At 35.5% G+C, this 22,732-nt stretch overlaps 1 protein-coding gene across 4 annotated transcripts; it reads right to left on the bottom strand.

Moving 5' to 3' along the window:
* Positions 1-103: 103 nt before the first annotated feature.
* Positions 104-14,684, bottom strand: LOC135073128 (ras-associated and pleckstrin homology domains-containing protein 1-like). Of its 4 annotated transcripts, none has more exons than XM_063967169.1 (4): positions 14,402-14,684; positions 1,891-4,981; positions 1,728-1,813; positions 104-598 (listed from the first exon to the last, which is right to left on the bottom strand). In XM_063967169.1, exons 1-4 carry the CDS (start codon positions 14,414-14,416, stop codon positions 548-550), a joined length of 3,243 nt encoding a protein of 1,080 aa, XP_063823239.1. In that variant the 5' UTR covers positions 14,417-14,684; the 3' UTR covers positions 104-547. The 4 variants fall into 4 exon arrangements, with proteins under 4 accessions (XP_063823239.1, XP_063823240.1, XP_063823241.1 ...); XM_063967170.1 differs by having other exon boundaries at positions 1,763-1,813; XM_063967171.1 differs by having other exon boundaries at positions 2,173-4,981.
* Positions 14,685-22,732: the final 8,048 nt, after the last annotated feature.

Here is a 22,732-nt window from a genome sequence, read left to right as displayed (position 1 = left end):
TTATTTTCTATCCCCTCGATGCTAGGTAAACCATATCAATTCTAACATCGCTTATTATAATTTATCTTTATTTATATGTTTGATTTCAAGAAAAAAATCATCATTTTGCACGTCTACACATTTATTTACAATCACGGTATCAATATTTACAATTCTTACATTACCTACATTAGTTAAATTTTCAATACTTTATTTAATATTGTCATATTTTTATCTTAAAATTAACAGAATTCAGTGAACATTATCGTTGTTAAACTAATTATTGCGTACAAAAAGTCCTACTTTGGTTCACTTTGCTTAAACTACGATCAAATTAAAAAGAATACACGAGGTGTCAGTATTCTTTCTAATTTGCTCTTTTCCCACATTTATCTAAAACCTACTTATTACTTTTTAAAGTCATTTTCAGTTCCACAAAACAATTGTCAATTAGCACTTTTGTGTCTTTATCATTATGCACTGTTCAGTTAACATTAATCACTTTCACGGAAAAGTCACTATAATGCACTTGTATTATGGTCCTTATGTATTTCTATACTCAAACCATCTACGTCTCCGAGTTGCTATGAAGATCTGCAGTCGTGGTATCGGTTAAGACCTGGAACAAAAATAATATAAAACTCCTAGATATTCCTATTAAATATATCTATGTATAGGTAAGTATGCTATATTAACTAGTATAGGTCTACCAGAATCTCATGGCAAACAAAAATATTGGAAAAGTGTGTTTTTCATATGGCAATTGTCTATGGTTTAATTGTCACCTGTCAAAGAAAATTATGAAATCTGTCAGCCGCTGCAAAAATTTTGTAATCTCTACTTGACTATTTGTTATTTTTGTGAAAAAGTCGAAAAAGCTCAAGCAAGTCACATTGTTTTCAATGTGAATTGTAAAATAAGGCATAATTCAAAGTCAATCTCTGATTTTAAAGCGCATCGTCGAGTTGACAGTAAGTTGGACTGAAATGTTTTGATACATTTAGTTTATTACCCAACTATTTATTATTATTTTTGGCGAATTAATTTGTTTGAAAAATTAAAATGAAAAAAATTAATGAATTGAAAAATATTAAATATGCCATTCGATCCTATTATGTGGTCGTATTAATACCCTAGAGTTATGGGATATCAAAAGGAATACGTTGTATTTTAATCCCATTCAGAGAAATGTAAGTGGAGTTCTTAGAATCGTTTTCTAGTTCTGAATGAAGTGATAAGTTAAAAGAATGATGCATAATGAAATTAGTTACTTAAAGTAATATACGATTTATTTATTTTTCAAGACATTTTCCTATGTTAAAAACCTGATGTATAACAACATTCTTCCTACACATACCTACCTAAAATGTATATTCGTACTTCATGTTCATTTATATTAAAGTCATAAAAAAATAATAATTAAACAGTATCAAGATCGTTTATTCCAATTTCCCCAGTATTGCTCTCAACAAAGTTTATTTTCCCTATTTGCCATGAGATTCTGGTACACCTATATAGTACCTAACTACTGTGATAATAATAATTTGTTCTACAATTAAGTTAATTCGTGTGCTTTTATTTACATTGTTCAATTGTTTAATGGTAAAAAATACTTATTATCAAATGTTAACTGAGATAAAAAGACAGAAATAAATAAATTAAAATAAGCAGCCGGCATTACTTTTCCTTTAGTTAAGTATTGCTATTAGGGACTGTGCTAAGGAAAGTTAGTAAGTAAAAATTAAAACCTCGTCCAGGTTAGTGGTATGTTTCTGGGGAGAACCTTCTGGCCACGTCATATTACTGCTGGCACCTCTATTCTCCAAATCATTTACTGAAACAAAATAATAAATCATTAACCACAATTTAAATAAAACATCAATAAAAAATCATTGTTACAAGAATGCTTACTGCTCTGATACCAGCTTTTAGAAAAGCCATATGAAGAATCTGACTTCATAGAGTTACTTTCTTCGGAAGAAAATCCTAATGAGGGTCTATTTACAAACCTAGGGGATTTAAAAGGCAAGTTGTCTGAAGCAGACACAACGTTATCGTTGTCAGTCTTTTTAGATTCAAACGACTCTACTGCATACCAGTCATTTGTTACATTCCGCGAGTCTCGCCACGGTTTTGATGTAACAACATAAACCTTCTCTTTAGTTAAAGGGGATATAGAAGTTAGAATTTTACCCCAAGGGGCGGGCGTAGTGGTAGTGCTTCTAAAAGTGGAAGCCGCAGTGTAGATATGCAGTTTTTCGATCTCCCTCGCCTTTTCCTCTTGTCTATTGCTATGTGTAGTTCGGTTTCGAGCTATAACATTGTACTCTTTGCGTGGTTTATGTGAATTTGGAATATAATTTTGATCTTCCGTCACGGAATGTTGTATACTGCTTGAACCCTCGTGGTCATTAAAATCGTAGTTGTAATCGTTGCTAGTAACATAGTTTGTTGGCATTGTAGTCGTAAAATATTCATCAGGAATCTGCTTAGCATATTTCTCAAAACCACGCGTCCTTTGTGGAGTTTTGTAATGCTCAGAATATTCTTGTTCTGTCCAATCATCAATCGTGTGTTGCAATTTAATTATATCAAATGGTGGTTCTTTGACATCGTATAAATCGTTAAGTATCTCGGCTGTTTTTATACGTTCTGCATCATAGTTATCTGGCACACTTTGTGTTGATTCTTCTGTAGTTGTGCTAGGAGTATTATAGTTCTCTGTGACTGTACTGAGAATTGAGTTTTCTGTATTAGATGGCATTTTTCGGGCTCGATAATATTCGTCTTGTGTATATTCCCAATCCTCTTGATTACGACCAGATGTGTACGGGACAATGATTTGCACAATTTTGGGACGGTCTATGCTCTCTTGCGCTGCTGTTGGAGGAGGTTCATTATAATCATTCCTGCCCTCGTCCCAAGCACTCTGAGGAGTGGAAATCTGCGGTGTAGCCGTTGTTGGACTCTCGTCGTATATTTCGTAGTCATGATCATTTATTGGCGTTGATATAGCTAACACAAAATTTCCATGTTCTTTATGTGGAGCACTTGGTTTCAGATATAATAGAGGAGAGTCTATATACTGTAAGTTGCTTTCTGTCCTGTATTTGTCTACGTCCTCGTCCTTAATTCCCCTCAAATCAGCAAATTTATTTTTGTTTGCACTAGGAACGTTTCTTAGTTTAAATCCCATAGGTATTCCTGAGTCATATAATTCATTTCCAACGTCAGTACCTGTACTTTCAAAACTCGAGTCTTGAAGAGTTTTAGCTGCGTGATCTTCTGTAGCTTGCGAAGATATATCTCTGAGTTCATTTAAAATAAAAGCATTTGGTATATTTCTATAGGCTTTGGTTTCATTTCGAGTCTTAGGAGGAACGTCTACATCAATTACTGGTGATTGGACAAAGGAAGCTGGATAATCAACTGAATGTGTAAACTCAGCAAGGGGAACACTTTGTTCAATCTTAACATTGTTGGAATTTTGTTGCATAGAGTTTATTCCCTGAACTAATATTGTAGGGAATTTTGGACTTGTGGGTCTAAATGGTCTTGCATTAAATATGGGCGGTAATGGAGACACACTCAGATTTGGTAAAGCAACCGGTTGCAAAGTGTGAATGTTTCTTCCTCTATTTAACGTAAAAGGTGCTGGATTTGCTAATGCTAAAGATGCATTTTGTGACGATAAGGGCGTGCTATTTGGCAACACTTCAGTTTTTATTTTCATTGATTCAGCAGCGGTAGCTGATACTGGGTAAGGAATATCCGATATATAATTATTAGGAATAAGTTCTCCATAAGAGTTTCTGAAAGTCGTTGGTGGTGTCACTTTAGGTAATTGGAAGTCTCCTGAAAGCTCTGGTTGATTTGATACACCAATATCATTTTGTTGTGGTAACTGACTGTTTAATAACTCTGGTTCATAAAGGGGAGTTACTGATGAATACGTTGTAGATTCTGAAAATCCATAAGAAGGAGAAGGGGTCGCAAAAGATGAACTTGATATACTAAAGGAAGTGCTTGATCCACCATGTGTTGAACTGTGTGAACTGAATGGAGAAGTAGGGTAATTAATCGACGTTGAAGAACTATGACTAGGTGCATTGTAGGATGAACTAGGGGCACCATATGATGAGCTTGGAACACCGTATGATGAACTAGGTGCACTATAAGATGAGCTAGGCGCTCCATAAGAGTTACTTGGTTGGGAGTAAGTTGAACTTAAGGCATTAGGAGACGACACGTCCACCGTATGCGTTGGGCTTGGTGGTCCATAAGTAGAAATGGGAGGCCCGTATGTGGAGCTGGGACCATTAAAACTATTAGGATGAGATATTACGGGTAGACCATATTCTGCATGTGGAATACCAGTTGATAGTTGTGGAAGATTCTGGTGCGGAGTTTGGAAAGGCTGTGGCTTATACTCTACTACTTTTTGTGGTTCAAGGTAACCTGTGGGACTTGGTGGTCCATAAGTAGGATTTGAGCTTGAAAATATATTTTTAGCTCCAACATTGTATCTTATTACTGGTATCCATGGCACTAAATTGCAAGGATTGCAATCTTTTTTTATTGGGGCTGGTGCTACATTATTTGACCCTGCATCGTAATTTGTCTGTTGTGAGGAAAACAACCAGCCTGAAACTTTTTGGAACAACGTGGGAGATGGCGTCGTAGAGAATGGCTGAGGAGGTGGGACGAAATTAAAGTTGTACTGTTTGTAAAATGGGGCAGGGAATTTGAATTCGGTTGATGGTGGGAGAGGGGGAGGCGGTGGGGGTGGAGGGGGTTGGTAATGGTAACCAGTGTCTAGATTCTGCCGCTGTAGCCTTCCTGATCCTCCGTGGAATGGCACTGGGGCTATTGGAGATAGCGGTGGTGGCGGAGGCGGCTTCAAGAGTTCTCCGAACTGCGTAGCACCGTTTCCATTATGATATCCGTTGACAGATGCGCTTCTACATCTGGTTGCTGCTAGAATTAGCAGGAATGGCAGCATCTGAAACAGATATATCAAAATTTAATTTAATATTTTTTTAAGAATTAGGCAGTTTTTATGTGTGTGTCTCTGCATCAATTAGCTAACACCATATAGATTGGTATTAATTTTGTAATCATTAGAAAATACAGTGAAACAGCCGCCGTGACATATCGGAGCCATTGTAGCGCCTTCCCACGACCACGAGCTATTCTTTGAACTTTTCTCTTTTCTCATAATATGCTACTGATGGTCGCGATCGGAAGATGCCACGTTTTTAAATTCAATCTTTATCTCAAAGCGTTTCTCATTTTGCTAGTGGTTCTCTAAATCCACTATAAAAATAAGCTGAAAATCTGACACATTTGTTTTACCCAGCAAAAAAAGAATTTTTTTCAGTTGCTCATTTCCGAGAAAAATAATGATAAGCGGGAAAATTCCAGACAAAATTTTTCAAACCTGTACCTATATTTGTGATAAAGTTTTCTTATAAAAAGACTCAATAATTTTTCTTAAAAGCTAAGGTCAGTGGATTAATGTGGATCAATGAAGTAGTTAAACAGTATTCTGCTTCAGATACAGAAAGTAGATGACATTTCTCTCCAAGACAAGGTGAGTAACACTGTTGCGCAACACTTAATTGTGAATATGCGTATGAAATAGACAATAAATCGAAAGCCTGACCGAATGCGTGACTTGGCATCAGTAGCAAATAAAGCACTTGTGATGAATTCTGCGTCCGTATTGTGACCGAATTTCGAAACTCAAGTACATGTGCCGCATAATTTTTGGGATCATTTAAATAAATACGTGCAAAAGTGAAGTTCTATCTTATGGGTCTTTATGGGTGCTCATGTGTAAGAGATAATTGATATTCAAAAAAATACACTACGAGTAACCCAGGAGCTAATTTACTTTAATTAGTTTATTGACAATAGAGGTATTGTTGTAACGAAATAGAAAGATCTTATAAGAAATTGACGTTTCTATCCAGCCCTAAGATTAAGCAAGAACCTAACAATATTACTGAGCAAAAACTTAAGCGCATTATTTTGCTATTACAATAGCATTTACTCATGTTGACCGCGGTCACCTCGAAGGCTTCAGTTCGCACGGCTCATCAAAAGAACTTTTACTTAATTGCTCCACAAAACGCAATGCTTTCTTCCTATGACATAAGGCCACCGCAGTTTTTCTCATGGTCGAAATACGTGAAAGTGAAAACTGGGTGATGAACACCACCAATTCCGATTTACAAGTACGTTTTGATTACCCTTTACGTTAAAAGCTTTCAAGTAAGTGCTTGCGGTCAGTGCAAGCGTTACCAAAAATTCAAATGCATAACGACCTGCTGTTATGCAGTTCTAAAAGACGAACGGAATCGTTATTGTTACGTTTTAGGTCTCCATTGTTTGTTTACAATACTAACCCAGTTACATTTTTGTATTTGTTAAAACCGCGACGTAACGACAATTCGTAGTTCTTACCAAACAATTACGTTACAAAATACAAATCAAAATTTTGATTTGTCTCAATTTTAGACTCTATTCATATTCTTTGTTTAACGAGGCAAGCTGCTGTCAGTTTTAATAATGCTACGAGCACCAACAAAAACAGCATTGTCTCTCATGTACTAGTACTGGTACAGAAAGTGGATACTTGAAAGCACACAAAGGCCAATGAAGAGATCAGTTCAAGTGCATTGTGGTAGTGACTGAACGGTCATCAATATCGTGACTTCAATCTTCGGCAAACAGATGGATGCCAAGCGTGACCAATTCTCGATCCTCGTTTTTATTTGTCGCTTTTCCTTTCTTTTTGGTAGGTATGTTTATTCAAGAGACAAACGTACTATAGATAAGTATGTATCAAGTGCCGTATACGACACTTGGCGTTGGCCTCAGATAGAGGATAAGACACGTTTGCCCGCGCAGGCCAAAGGTTAGCCTTTCGCTTACTAAAGATCTTGAAGAGCAGAAATTTCCTACAACTGTTACAAAATCTAAATCTAAATTAATTAACGTAAGTTTTTTTTTTAGTTGAACTTTGAAATGAATAAAAACAGACACAATGATTAGGTTAATTTAAACATAGAAACAGACAACAGACAACAAATCAAACATTAATGGTGAAACAAAAAATAACTATAAAGTATCTCCATCACCAAAATTTCGTCACCAACTCCGCCACTCAACTGTCGCTTCACGACCACATTATCAAATATGGAAGTCATTGATAACCGGCATTGTTCAGCGATCACCATTAGCACTTATGAATGAACAGCCATGATCGATCAGCCAAATGCTGAACATAAAACAACGGGCTGGGAACGCGAGGAGAAAGCTCATCGTGAGTGACTCTAACTAGACTTACTCGACAAACTCGCATGTCACACTAGTTAATCTTTGATCTTAAGTGACTTTTTGATATGTGCAATATAGAATTAAAAGGTATTATCTACTTAATTATAAAGAAACAGGAAAAGAAACTTGTAACATTCATAGAAAATGGCTTCATCGTTTTCATCACACCGAAATAAACATTTTACAAATGTTAAGACCAAGATCCAAGCCTAAGGTTATGTTAATTCATAACACATTAAGAAAACGATTTATTAAGTACCTAGTTACCTACCTACTTCTTGGGAAACGTAGTGTTGGACGATGTAGAGATGCCATCAAGGAAGAAGATCATGTTAGACGGAATCTAAATGAAAAACCAGAAAATTCGTGCCTTATTGCATTCCTTAAAGGATGAACGGATTTGGGACAGTGACACATCAGCTGAAAATATGATGACGATGAAGTTGAATGTTCGTAAGTGCCCATGAACTAATTAACTAAAACGGTGCAGGTAATTAAGCGAATCTAATTGATTGAATCATTCCTTGATCTCGTCAAACATGCTTCACTTTCTTACCCTTTCATTCTGAAGTCATCAGCAATCAAGATAATTGTTATTACATTGTTTCTGACCTTTTCACTCGTATCGCGTCCATCATCATCATCATTCGAGTAATTTATATGTCGACTTTTAATTTATTAAATATCACCGCATCGTGTGTCGTTGAAAAACTGGGCAATGTTTTATAGGAAATGATGGCATGTTCTCGCGCGATGTGGAAGTGCGAGCGAACGTTCTGCGTAATATAACGTCGGAAGGTGATCATATCGACTAATGGGTGATGTAATTATTCGTCCACGTTATTAATCGTACAAAAACCGTTAGCAGTCGGAATCACGGAACTTTGCATTTCTTATGCATCTCTCATAATATTATTAGCGCTAGACTAAATCGGTCTGAGTCGATTACATAACCAGTACAACATTTTAATGTGAACATCATACATCTATAAAAACTGAATGATCCCTAGTCTAGTAACATTGTAGCATCCAGTCCCATCCTTTAACCTTTACTTTACTTTAATGCCACTACATATTTAGTTTTTCTTAAGACCTAAACAAAGAATTCTGCCCACATCGACTATTTATGCCTTATTAAAACATATATTTTTAATAGCTACCATAAGAAACAATAAAAAATAACTTTCCATGGAATCTGTAATTAGAAGACGCGTACAAAATGTCTTAATTTATTCTCTGGGCGTCGACATCCTATTACATCAGATTGGTAACAATTTGAAGTCGTAAATAGTTTGGAACTTCATTAGCTTGAACGTGATGACTACGAGCCTGAGTTAACAAACCATGGTTGTCCATAGGTTTTATTCAATTTCATTCTGGAAATCTTTAGTTTTGTAACCGTCTCGTATTTTAAAGAAAAATTATAGAGACACATGAAAATATTTTTCCAGCATAATCCCCAAATCCAGCAATATCTACATATAATAATAAAATATCCTTTGAGCATCACTGCACCAGATTTTTCTAGGTTGGCATGAAAGTTTTATTTACATACTACTTATTGCATTACTCATAAGCTCATAACGCCACTTAACAGTGTTACTTGCTCGGAACTCTGTCTTTAAAGTTAAGTTCCGAAAACCCATTCTAACTGAGTATCCCTAAATTCTACTGCCTAGACTTAACAAGTTTAGGCTTTAGGTACGTTGATAGTTAATCGCAACTACACTGGTCATCACAAAAATCGGCCCACCTACGTTTTACAGGAAAACTCGTTTCTACTGACACAATCATGGTGCCCCAACAATATTGGTGTCATTTGAAAGCCCAATAAATATCCTTAAAGAAAATCACATTTAATTTCCTAATAAACGATTAACATATTATACAATAAATGTGACTTGAAAAACTTGAAAAAAGACCTCACTTTGGGCTCACCTCTGGGATCAATTAGACCAATTTTTATGGTTATAAAACCAAAATTAATGATCTCACGTGTCCTCTTTAACAGATGGATAGCGATTAATCCCAACTTAACAGTTTTATAGCCATAAAAGTTGGCTCAAGCGTAACTACCTATTTTTTGAAGAAGTGACTCTGGATTCTTCTACAGACACATTTTTGGGGTAAAAACCTTTCCTTTAATGAAATGAAGCTTAGAACTAATGGTACTACTAACTAACGAAATAGTATAGTAATATTGGTGGGAAGTGGGGATGCATACGTTTGAAAGTGCTTGTCGCGGGTGGGTCGATTTTTATGATGACCAGTGTAACTTACATTATAATACTTTCAATCAAATTAGAGTGAGTTTTTGTTCGTTATTCGAATTCCTGACAACGTCGTTAGTAATTTCGAATTCCTGACAACCCTACCCATTACTGATGTTGTAACACATTATAACATCGAGAGGGAAGACAATTCGGATGAAAATTGAGAGTGAAGGCATTCTTGGGTGTTCCCGGGGAGCCTACACAACCGGTTCGGTCAATAGGCGTAATTTCGAACATTGGACTTGTAAATGATTTATCGATATATAGGCAATTGTAAAGAATTCCTGGATAATTTTATGTTTGATAGCAAATAAAACAAATTGCTTTTGTATGAGTAGTTATTTATATTACAACGATATAACAATTAACTTTGAAACATAGGATACACCATCAAAGTAACTGATTAGACTTCAAGCGACTCTATCGCCCGTACCTATTTACAAACATTTACCTATTATGAGGTCTCACAGTGCGCGTGGACGTATAATCATAATCATAATCATAATCATAATATCTTTATTGCTTCATGTGGTACAAACAAGGTATTAAAAATAAAATAGTCCCAGAACATGAGCCCTGTGAGGGCATTGCAACATTATACATAATATTAATTAAGCTTAATCTAAATTATTTTAATAAATAGGTATAGGGTGACACACGAACCAATCACAGAGTTCTATTCAACGCTGTGAGTTCGATTTGTTGCTTAAGCAAGCATCGTTTGTGGGTGCGGGCGTAAGACCAGTTGATTATAACTTTGAACCTAAGAAAACTAAGAGCCATAAAATAACTACATAAACAGATACATTAAGGAATCGTGCGTGCTGTTTCTTCTAACATTAGCCATGTACATTCGGGGTGAAAGGTCCAAGGCTTAATAGCTTATTTCAATTTGTTGTTTCACGGTGTGTAATCAGGAAAGTAAACATAAACGTAATAATACTTACATGTGACGACAATTTATGTAATTTCATTTTATTTACATCATTTTCGTGGAGCTCTATCATTTACGTGGACAGCATTATAATAGCAATAAATACCATAAAATCTGAATGTAAACTACTAAGCTTTAACTGCTTTTATAACTTTTATCTGATGACTTTTAAGAGGTAAACGAGGTATGTTGTAAGTTTGGATGGATGTTTCTGTGGCATCGTAGTTCACAAACTTATAAACCCATTTGGAATTAGTCTAACAGTTGCATTAGTAGCAGAAAACTCAATTGAGTTCAGTTTTCCAAATGTCGATTAAATCGAGATGACCGATATGTATGTAATTCGTGAACATGTGTCAGTTATTTATCGATCATACGCTCATAACTAATTGAAAATTAAAACTGGCTCAGAAGAGTAGAGTCCAGTATTGTGATATCTTTGGTATGTAAAACACATGGGCTTGTTAGACTGTCCATATACGACTCAAGAATCGTGGTCTGAAGGTAGCCGGAGACAATTGATTTTCTATTGTGATCAAATCATAAGGTACTTACAAATCTGTACAATGAATGGTTTATTATTGTTCGCATTTTAACCGGTTATTAGAGACAGTTACCGCTCGCACATTTCACCGATGAGCGCGGCTACCTTGTAATTGTTCGTATAATCAAGATTTATAGTTCCGTGCTTTGTCTTTTTACATTTAAACGATTTATTTATATAATGAAGTAAAACGGTTCAGTGGAAAAACATTCTAGAACTTGTTTGTGTAGTTCAGCATAATATAAACAATAGAGTTCGAGGTGTTACGATGCAAATAAAAATCATAAGGTATGATTGATTGCTTATACTTTACATAGCACCGGCAATTAGGTAGAGCCTATCCTAGTGAAGTAACTTTTTTTAGGACCTCAGCTCTCATCTACACCCACTTTTGCCTTTGTTTTAAAATATTACAACCACTATCTTAACCTGATGTGCTATAACATAACGTACAATTATTATAGCACTAACTAGCTTCTTTATATGTATTTTCTTATGTGTTTTTAAGCAGATAAAGATTCCGCCGTTTCTTCTGTATAATGAAATCCATAATTCTTACTTTTTTTCATTCTGACAGAGTTTTTCCACAAGGTAATATTAATTATTATGTATCAGATATAATGACTCTTTCTTTTTTCAGAGTATTTAGAGTCTTGTGTCATTTTCTTAATTACATTTTATTTTAGTTCTAATTACAACTGTGGGAGACAACTTAATAAGACAACATCTAGCTAACACAGAGTTTACATATTGTGCACTCGTTGCAAACTCTTTCGAAATTGTATTCAATTCTATTTGCCACAGTTCCCGTAAACAACGTTATGAAAGCCAAAAGGTAACATAACGCAAAACAACGGAATTATACGGCGTTACAAACGTTATATGTGTGAATGGGTAACATTTTTGAAACGAACACCTCTAGCTATAGTTTACTACGGGTCGTCGAGAAACGCGCTTTCTCGGGCTTCACAACGATCAGCAGGTTCCCAGGCGAACAATCGCGGGAACAATGATCCGAGTTCAAGTGCGCCTCGAGATATTGTCTACACTCTATTTGTCATAGACCATAAGCTACGATTGATATCTTTTACTCGAATGGCAGAACAAGGCAATTTTCTATGGCCAAAACAGGTTAAAGTTACCTAATAGGACTGAAGATTTTAGAATTCTCAAAATTTAAGTAATTTGCTCTATTTAGCCCAATTATATGAAGCTAAAATCCGTGGAAGTTCAAAATATTACACTATGAACAAATCAAAAACTTCAACCAAAAAATAAAACAACAAAAGAACTCTCATCGCAATAACAGTATTAATGCCGTAAAGTCCAATCTAAAAGGTAAACATGACTTCCCACATCTAATTTCATAGATCATCATTGCATTGCGTCATTTCCTCAAAGCTCGAAATGCTTGGAAATTATGTTATAGTATTAGTGCGTAGAAACTGAAAGTGAATTACCGCGCGTGCGATAGTAAAAACGCAGCGTAATACTGGACGTGCGTACGCGCAGACCGCTCATTTTGCATAATTACATTGAGTTGGGAACAGGATATTGTTATTTAAATGGAAAGTAAATCGTAAAAGTTTTATTGGCATAATATGGTAATATTTGATTGTGATATCATCTCGATATTGTGCGACAGCACGTCCGACTCTACATTTTTGTTGCAAAATACACGTATTCATTATAACATGCCATAGTCTTTAAATTAATGTGCCGATGTGTACAAAGTTTTCTTATTTAATTTCATCTCTTTTCTAACTTCCCAACAATCATTATTTTTTTGTTACTTTCCTACTATAAATCACTGAGGTATCCATTACATCAGACTGGTCAAAAACAAAGCTTGACAAATCATAAGCTCCGAGGACGGCGCTACGACACGACTCTACCGTCTCGGTTTACAGCAAGTTGCAATGAGTACAGTCGCCGAGAAAAGTGATAACATTTATCACAAACACACGTTTAAGATGTACTATTTTACTATTAAGATGGATGGATACTTGTAGCCGGAAATCTTTGTTCAGCTAGTTCAATTTTCACCTCTTTGCTTATCTTGTAATAATGAAAATTGAAAATTGTGGGTTAGGTACTCTTTGTTTCAATAGATTGATAGAGCGTATCAGTGAGTAATCGCTAGCTATTTCAGGAACTACTGGTCATGAAGTAACAACTTATTCAATAAATTACATCAACGATTCTTAAGAATAGAAGCGCATTTTCTCTGAGATTGTACCGGTAATATAGATCCGGTGAACACTCACGGTCCGTCTTCAATAGCAAACACAAACTTGTTCTCAAATTTCTCTCGTCTCTTAGTGTCAAAATACGAGCTTTTTTTCTCTGAAATCGCGTAATCTACTCACAGAATCTCTTACTTCACAACAAATTCATATTAACTTTAAACTCGAGCGAAATAAAAAAAACACTTATCACCAATGTAACAACACCGAAATGATTGTCAGTTTTCATTTGGAAACAAAATAAAAGCCTTGCTTAAGTGTTCCATTGCTTTCAACACTCATTTAGGCCAGTTTTTAGATAACACAAGCTTATCTTTCCTTAAATTCCTTGACGAAAAGGGTTAAGTTTACACAACAAACTCATGCGCACCGGATTTGAGCCTTTTTGCTTTTTTGATTAGATAGAGTTACAAGCAGGCTACAGTAGTAAACTATTTATCGTTTGTGTTAATGGGTGTTCGTATAACATCAGCCTTATTTAAGTAGAGCTTTTAGGAAAGTATTACATCATCGTAAAGCTTTTAACTGAAAAGATCTAATATGGTACAAACATAAACAACAATACAGGCAGATCATAATTTTCAAAATTTCAATTACATACTTAGATACCTCTTGTGTTCTGTAAACTTGTTTAATTCATACCTCAATAATCTCTGTGGTGTTATTAATTTTGTAGTGACATGATTAAAGTTTATTAGTTACGTTGTTAAAAAACCTGAAATTCATTGACACAATCGGTGTTCTAATATATCGAATTATATTCAAGTATGCTACAATTTGTTGCTATAGCACACATAATAATAGTAAGACGATAATTTATGAGGTAGTGGGAATCGAAACAATTTCTGAAGCGCCGACAAAGGGAGTATTTTCGTAGCACCAAAAGCTCTACCGAACCGCGAAGATCATAATCGAGATGACAGTTGTTATTGAACCATAAAACTTTCAAGGGTTAACTTATGTATAGTACGAGTAAGTATTGTTAGATATGTTACAAATAATACTATAATCATCAATGAAAATAAAGTAAAATCATAATTTTAGTAAATGTATTTGAAACCTAAATGCTAAAGTAACTCACCGGTGCTTGGGCCATGATCTCCGCTTATCTGATACCAAGATCCCGATCTTCTACTTGATCATCACTTAACTTTCACCGTTTAACGTCGGGATGTAACGCATCCTATCCTTTCATATCACAACAACTGATAACACGTCCCGCACTCAGAGAGCCATCGTTACGTGCGATCGCTCCAATAGATGCAGATGAATGACGATGCGGGTAAAGCACGAAAAAGTCAACAGTTCCCACGTGAGAGAAATGCGCGCGAACAATGGTGGAGGCTGGTGCGCGTGAGTCGAAAGGTGGGCAAAAAGCGAATGAGCGCGGGCGCGCACGATGGGACCGCGGCTTATACCTGCTGACCCATTTCAAATCACGCACGGTGGAATTTCGAGCGTTTTCAATTTCGGCCGCTTCCTGTCCAGTTAGCATCCCTTTGGGACAACCCCGAAGTGATTGTTATTTTTACATAAATTACACGTTCTAGTACCATTTCCAATCACGTTCTGTGGACTTTTGAACGTTTTCAATTTTGCCACTTCCTGTCTAGTTAGTGTCTTTTTTTTTTAAATAACTTTAGGATCACGAGGCTTTTTAAAAAAATCTGTGGATTGATAGGTAAATTGACTTCATTTGCGTTATTTTTACCTAATTACCAGTACCTTTAAATGTACTTAATTAAGTATTATTTATTACCTACTAGTATTTTATATACAAAAAGAGGCTTATTGAATTCATCGTCATCATCTCTTAAGATATGCGCAATTTATCTCAAAGTACATTCTTTAGAAAAATCTTTGTAGGTTATCAAAAAACCCTGTCAAGTAAGATTTCCAAAAATATTTATAAATTATTTATAGAGCAAATGTCCTAAGTTGGAACAGCCCGAACTATGCCTCACCACTAACTATTACGTTTTTTTCTGTAATCATGAATGACGTCAGTCAGGACAAGTTAAAGGAAAAAATATAAGAAGCCTGTGGTAAAGTTCATGGAATGAGAGATGCGTATCTACAAGTCAAGGGGTCAATGCGAGGGATATCAATTTTTTATATTCGATCATGGACCGTGGTAGAGTACAATTAATTTAATGGTTTGGTTCGAGACTAGAGAGATTAGGAACACACTAACATAATAAATTTTATTAATTAAGCAAAGGATTTATTTTATAATCGTTATGTAAATATGATTTTATAATTCCGAGTTACATGAAAATATTATGATGCCAAACAAAATACGTACGTAATACTTTAATTGAAAAATAATTGTTATTATTATTTTTATAATTATCTCGCTTGAGTGAATTTCGTAATAGCTGAAAAAAAAGAAAAATCTGTCACGTTACAGTACGAGTAGATGGCCTACTAGAAACCAAGATCGATGACACATTCCAGTTCATACGTTTCAACTAAACTAAACTAAATGATGTCCACTGCTAGACAAATTCCTCCCCCAAGGATTTCCACAACGGCCGGTCCTGCGCTCAGTGCCGTATTATCCATAAGGCACTTTAGGCCAGTGCCTAGGGGCCCACTATGACCAGGGGCCCACTCCCGATTAAAAAAATGAGAAAAAAAAACATATGTTAAGTTAAAGATTATTTTTATGCAACAAAACTCAAACCACCTCAAAACTTCGCCTTACATTGGTTTACACATTCAATCGTCATATTTCGATATTGTGGAAGTTAATTCATTTTCGTAACGTTTAGGCCATAGAATTAGATTTTAAATCGGAAATAATTCCTACAAAAGATTTTATTGTTTTAATGGCTTCATTTGTTGCCCATTAATATTATCCTAGGTTTTCGACTTTGGCGGAGTTGTGCTTAAGTGGTGGGGCGCCTCGAAAGGGCCATTTTTGCGGTTTTACTGTTATACCGCGTAAAGGACTTACTGTATTGAAAACTGATCTTCATGACGGTTGAAGGAAATCCTGCATTGAATAAGACCAAATTCATATGTTTTGGACAAACTGTTCTCGTGCTTATCTTCGACAAAGTAGAAAATATACCCGCAGGGTCCTAAACCTTGAAAAGGGCCGCCTTAACCAGCGTATCCCTGTCAAGCCTCACGAGTTGGATTTACCTATCCTTGTTCCTCCATCCTTAACTACGGTTGCTGCACCTCTTCTCTGCACTTTCCTGAACGACTCTATGTTCTATGTTATCTACTATGGCTACCCCTCTTTTTTGCACCCTACTGCACGACTGCGTTGCCTAGCCGTACGCCTGGTCCAAGGTTCGACGCCACAAAATCAAGTTGATTTTGAAATACGTTACGAAAAACATACGCGTGAAAATAGTTTGAATACTATTTCCCGTGCTTGCAAAATTTTTCTTTACTGCTTCGTCCCTATTAGTCGTAGCGTGATGGTATATATCCTATATAGCCTTCCTTAATTTACGAGCTAGACCACACAAAAATAATTATTTAAATCAAACCACTAGTTTCTGAGATTAGCGCGTTCAAACAAACTAACAAACAAACTCTTCAGCGTTTTAATATGAACCTGTTGTTGTTGATTTTTGGAGTCGGACCTTGGACCAGCTGTAAGACTTGGCAACGCAGTCGTGCAGGAGGGTGCAAGGAAGAGGGGCAGCCACATTAGATAACACTGGAGTCGTTCAAGAGAGTGCAAGGAAGAGGTGCAGCAACCGTAGTAAAGGAACGGCTGCACTGGGATGAATAAGGATAGACGAATCCAACTCGCGAGCCTTGACAGGAATATGCTGGTTAAGGTGGCCCTTTTTAAGGCTTTGGAACTTGCGGGTGACGACTGTGACGAGCCATTGGACGTAGAGAGGGTTATTAATTATTCTACTTTGTCGAAGAATAGGCACGAGAACGGTTTGTCCAAAATATATGAAATTGGTCTTATTCAATGCAGGATTAAATGCCCTTCAATCATCATGAAGATCAAAGGTGGAATTGTGTAAAGCAATCGTAATCATTTGACAGTTACGACGTAACGTACGATTATTCTGTCAAGCGCTTTGTTTAACTGACTTTATCGTACGTTATGAACTGTGAAAATTAAATGATTACGATTTCTTTACACAATTCCACCTTAGTTTTCGATACTGCAAGTCCTTTACACGGTATAACCGTAAAACCGCAAAAATGCCCCTTTCGGGGGGCTACACCACTTAAGCACAACTCCGTCGAAGTCGAAAACCTAGGATAGTCTTAAAGAGCAACAAATGAAACCATTATACTAATATTATAAATGCGAAAGTTTGGATGTCTGGATGTTTGTTACTCTTCCACGCAAAAACTACTGAGCGAATTTTTATGAAACCTTACAGTATTATTGTTTATAACCCAGAATAACATAATAGGCTATAATTTATGACGATCTGTGACAAACGAAATTTCACGCGGGTGAAGGCGCGGAATTATTTCCGATTTGATTGATTTTCATGTCTTATTCTACTTGCCTAGGAGGCATTACTGCTTTGGTTTACATGACTTTCTGTACATTTTTATTTTTTAATGTTTATGTTAGTTTTATAAAAATATGCAAGATTTTCCTATTCTTTGTTTCATTTTTAAATGACTCCGATACTTCGTGCTGTACTACATAGATAGTGGCGAAAGTATTTTCATTTGAAGGAAGGCGTATACCTTTGCAAAGTCTGTTGTTTATGATGATGGCACCTTCATTCTATTTCGTAAGGTAGACAGTAAAAATTTACAAATTGCGGTTTTGTGGGGGGGCCCGAAACGAGCTGTGCCTAGGGGCCCTGAGATGGTTAATCCGGCCCTGCCTGCGCTGCAGGCATACAGGACCAGAAGACGTAGTGTGGATCGACGATTTGGTAAAGATCGCGGGAAGCACCTGGACATTTCATAACTGTTAAGCTAATGTCTGCACATCAACAACATTCTGTCCGCCACAATTCCGCAGTCCGCTCTTGCGGAAGGAACGGCGATGCGCGTGCGATCGGACGCGTGCAACTTTTTCACTACGTCTTGTAAATGACGCGCTTCGTTACCTTATGTTATGCTATCATTTACAACCTAACAATTCATAATTTAGACTAAAATATTTTTAAATGGATATTAATTTCCATTGCAGCAACAGCCGGTGTATCTAGTTTCCTTGTTTTTAAATTAATAATAACTCTTAAAACCATGCCGTAACTACTAATTCGGTAAATAATTATATCACTAGTAGGTAATATAAGTTAAAATATTAAACATTCTCGATATGTAGCTCATGTATGAACATAAGCGGTGCTAAATGCTAACAAGACAATTTTCATATTTATTAGGTGTAAACGGATACAAGGTTACATAAAAATTGGCTCCTACGTATAAAGGCGAAACTGCCGCTTACGCCTTTTTCCAATTATTTAAGCAATGATTTCATTTTGCTCTAATATATAACGTCAGTAAGAAAAAAAATTTTTTTTTCCATTAGATACAAAATAAAATTTTAGGCAAATAGGCGTATGTGCAAAACTACGCCACGTATAAAGCCCAATCATACGATTCGTCAATCTATACGAGTAGTTGCTTACATAAATATATATTTTTTATAATCCAAATCTTAAATAAAGCCATGAAAATATTTAGCAAATTGTTTTATTTATAAATTATGACACATTATACAGTTATTTAATTTTTAGCGTTAAGAGTCGCATCTCAAACTAATTTGAAAATTATAAATAACTTGAAAAAATCGAACTGCCTAAGGCATCGTGGGTTCAATTCCCGCCTTAGGCAGTCCGATTTTTTCAAGTTATTTATAATTTTTAAAAATATGACACATTATGTTAAAAGACCTAACTAAATCTCGAGCACAGTATATGGGCGTATTTGCGTTAAAACGTAATAACGATACATTAAACAACTTTTTCTAACTGATTTATTATTGATATAGCACATGATAATAATTAAAATAATTACATGCATAAATAAAGAGAGTAATCGCATAAAATATTATATTTATGTTGTCATTTAAGTCTCTTTACGTTGAACAATATACATGAAATTATAGAAATGTGACGACGTAAAAGGGCAATGCGTAAAATCTCAAAATATATAAGAAAAATATAAAAATTGATAACAGCAGTAGCAAAAGCATTACATGTTAAGGCTAAATGTGAAATTTCATTAAATTCGTTTTAGTAGGTCAGAAGATATGACCCAAAAATATGGTTCTGGCCACTAAAATGGCTCTCCTGTAAAATTTACTTTTTTCACTTACGCCAGTATACGTAGGAGCCATCGATTTGATGAGGTCAGAAACGTATTGGCTACTTTATTTGTATTCGTTCCGACTTTAAGCGTCTCACATGGACGCCTTTCGATGCTTATTAATTATGCGTGTCTGCCATTCGAGATTAGACTAATTAAACGATACAAATATCAACACCGCGATGCAAAAACAGTGTGAAACAAAATCTGGCACAGCACGCTCTTGAAAGGTGAATGCATATCTCAGGCGCCTTCGATTGGATGCAATTATGAATCGTTCCGTGTTAGCGACTCTATTCATTTGTTTTCTCCTTTTTACAAGAGCATTAAGCATCCATTAGAAAACAGATTCTTAAGTTTACTTACTTGTATCAGTATTTAACCTAATGTTACTTACTTAGGGTTCCTCTTTTGTGCTTAGGTCCTATGAGTAAAATTAGGAATTCTTTCAATCTGACCCAAAGTTTCTAATATAAACTTAGGCTGGGTTGCATCATCTTACTTTGACTTTAACAAACGTCAAAAATCGGTCAAACTCCATACAAAATACACCGGTTATCGTTATAGTTACGGTCAAAGTTAGGTGGTGCAACTCAGCCTTAGATTTTAACTTTTAAATGTGACTATTGAATCTTATTAAATCTTCTTTTTTAACTGAAACTGTAGATAGAGTAATTCTTATTACGCAAAAAATATCGCCACTATCGCGGTCTGAAGGTCATAATAATATTATAACGTCTGATGTTCTCGACTTCTGTATACATAACGGATTCACCCAATGCTTACAGCTGTAAGTAATCCAGGATGTTACACTCATCAAATCAATTATACCCACACACGAACATTTCTTTTACTGATCACTGATCAGCCATGACTGCGAAACCAATGATAGGTTTCACAACAAAATTAGCATTCACAACTCCCTCAATGTTATTTAGTGAAAAGTAAAATTTCGTGCAAACGATTACATGTTTTATTTACTAAATAGCAAGCAGCTGCTTTCGCAAAGTAGTGCGATTCCGTCCACGTATGTGAACGAGCAGACTTTTACTCGGTTATGGACTCAGTATGTTATTGAAGAATAAACACGTCGGAAACGTTACCAATAACGCTGTAACGTTAGTTAGGTAATTGACAAGTTTAATTACCTATCTTTCAATCTCACAAACACGTAAATCAATATGAAAAATTATGAACATTGTTATTTCATGCATATTAACCTTATTTTTATGGCTAATGCTAATTAAAACTGCCTATAAACAATTTCAACGGTAGCATTGTACCGGAATCATGGCGAAAAAGTAGTTAAAGTTAGGAAGTAATACCTACATTATTATGAATGTATGAAATTTAATAATACCTACTGATGTAATTTATGATTAATGATAGAGATAAATAATGTGTCTGAATCGTGGCAGGTAATGAGGATAGACGTACCTACTCACTAATTGCAATTTCCTCAGAATAAATAAATCATGGTAAATATGTATTTTCACCATCACTAACTTGAAGAACTAGAATGTAGAGTCTTCCTATAAACCTACTATCACGATTTTTTCACAACATAAAAAGCATACTACTTAGTAGTTATTACCTAATACCTATTGTCCTTCTTTCTACCAATATTAATTAAAATTGGTTCACATACATAATATTTTCCTGGAAACATTTTCTTAATTTTTATTTATGGTGAACATCCCTAACTTATGAATCGGTCATTACATTACGTTGTCCTTTACCAAGTGTTACATAAAATGCATTATGCATGTATTGAAATAACGCATTATAGTGCAACGAATGGAAATAACTTTGTTCCTCGAGTTGCACAGATATCTTAAAATCGCATCACGCGAAATGTGCGTCTTTTGCTATTCGTTTTGCATAGCGAGTGCGAAACTTTGCGAATTGTCCGACGCATAGCCGATGAGGTGACGAAATATCAGACATAACATCGTCCGCCATCTGCCATCAAGACCAATGACCCATGATGGGGCACTGTGTGTGACCATTCTCGACACCATAAAATCAGTGTCTTAAAAACATTCCTATCGGGAATGTGCCTTTAAAATTATGTGACACACTCGGCTTAGTGGTTGAAGAGATGACTTTTCCGAGTAGTTTCGACTCTAAAAAGTGTTATTTAAAAACAAATTTTACTCGTATCTGTGTGCTTCAAAAGGATTCGTTAAATCATCGCCACTCCGCAAGAACTTATGGTCACCGTGACTAATTTACTAACTTTTTGGAGTGATCCGTTGAAAAATCTTATTATACATAGGTACATTGGAATATTCCAAAGTGCTTCATTTTGTTATTTCTAACATTACTTGCACATAAATTATATTAGTTCCCTGATAATGCTTCAATGTTCCCAAGTCTCCTGAGACAAGTTCTAACGATATTTCGCGAAAGCTTGCTCCGACATAAGTAAGAGATCACATTTTACATCTACGAGTATCATCATCTTAAATCTCTGGAACTTCTTGTTCGAATTGAAAAAATCTTTTTGTGTTGAAGTCTATTTATCGAGGAAGGCCAATATCAATAGTCATGCTACGACCAAAAGGAGCGGAGCATGAATGAAAAATGCAAAAACCGAAAAATTTCAAACATTTTGACACGTAGGTATGATGACGCGTACTGAACTTGTTGTAGATAAAATTACAAACCATTAAGTAAAGCTTTTAATCGAAGGATTACTGGAAACTATAAATACAATTGAGCGAAAGCTGATACACTAATGGCGATAAAGAACTAGGAACTCTGTAGAGTAGTTTGTATCAGCCTCTTGGAAAATTATTTACATAAGTAGGTGGATCAGGCTGCCTTTGCTGATATTTTTCAGCTTAACATAAAGTTACAGTACAAGAGTATAACACAAGTAAGAAGATAGTTATTTTTATTTAGTAACCGCTTATAATAAATTAATACTTTTTACCTACATTAAGTGAATTTCAGTAGGTTAGCTTAGATAAATTATGAATGTACAAATTATGAATTAATTCTTAAAATGTATTGTTTTGTGTTTAAGTTAAATTTCAAATGCTATATGACTGTCATGCCACTTACTCCACAGTTGTTCTGTTCATTTGCGGAAGTAGCAATTAAGAAGAGTGTACGTGCGGCATTGAAAACAATAACAACA

The sequence above is a fragment of the Ostrinia nubilalis genome, chromosome 7 (assembly GCF_963855985.1).
Source record: "Ostrinia nubilalis chromosome 7, ilOstNubi1.1, whole genome shotgun sequence".
Classification (NCBI taxonomy): domain Eukaryota; kingdom Metazoa; phylum Arthropoda; class Insecta; order Lepidoptera; family Crambidae; genus Ostrinia; species Ostrinia nubilalis.
This window is presented reverse-complemented; position numbering and strand designations above follow the sequence as displayed.

Excerpts from the sequence above, each read along its gene's own strand:
- LOC135073128 (XM_063967169.1), bottom strand. Across the intron at positions 1,814-1,890 it reads TAAAAGCTGGTATCAGAGCA|TAAATGATTTGGAGAATAGA; the intron begins GTAAGCATTCTT and ends ATTTTGTTTCAG. Across the intron at positions 599-1,727 it reads ATACCACTAACCTGGACGAG|GTCTTAACCGATACCACGAC; the intron begins GTTTTAATTTTT and ends TTTTTGTTCCAG.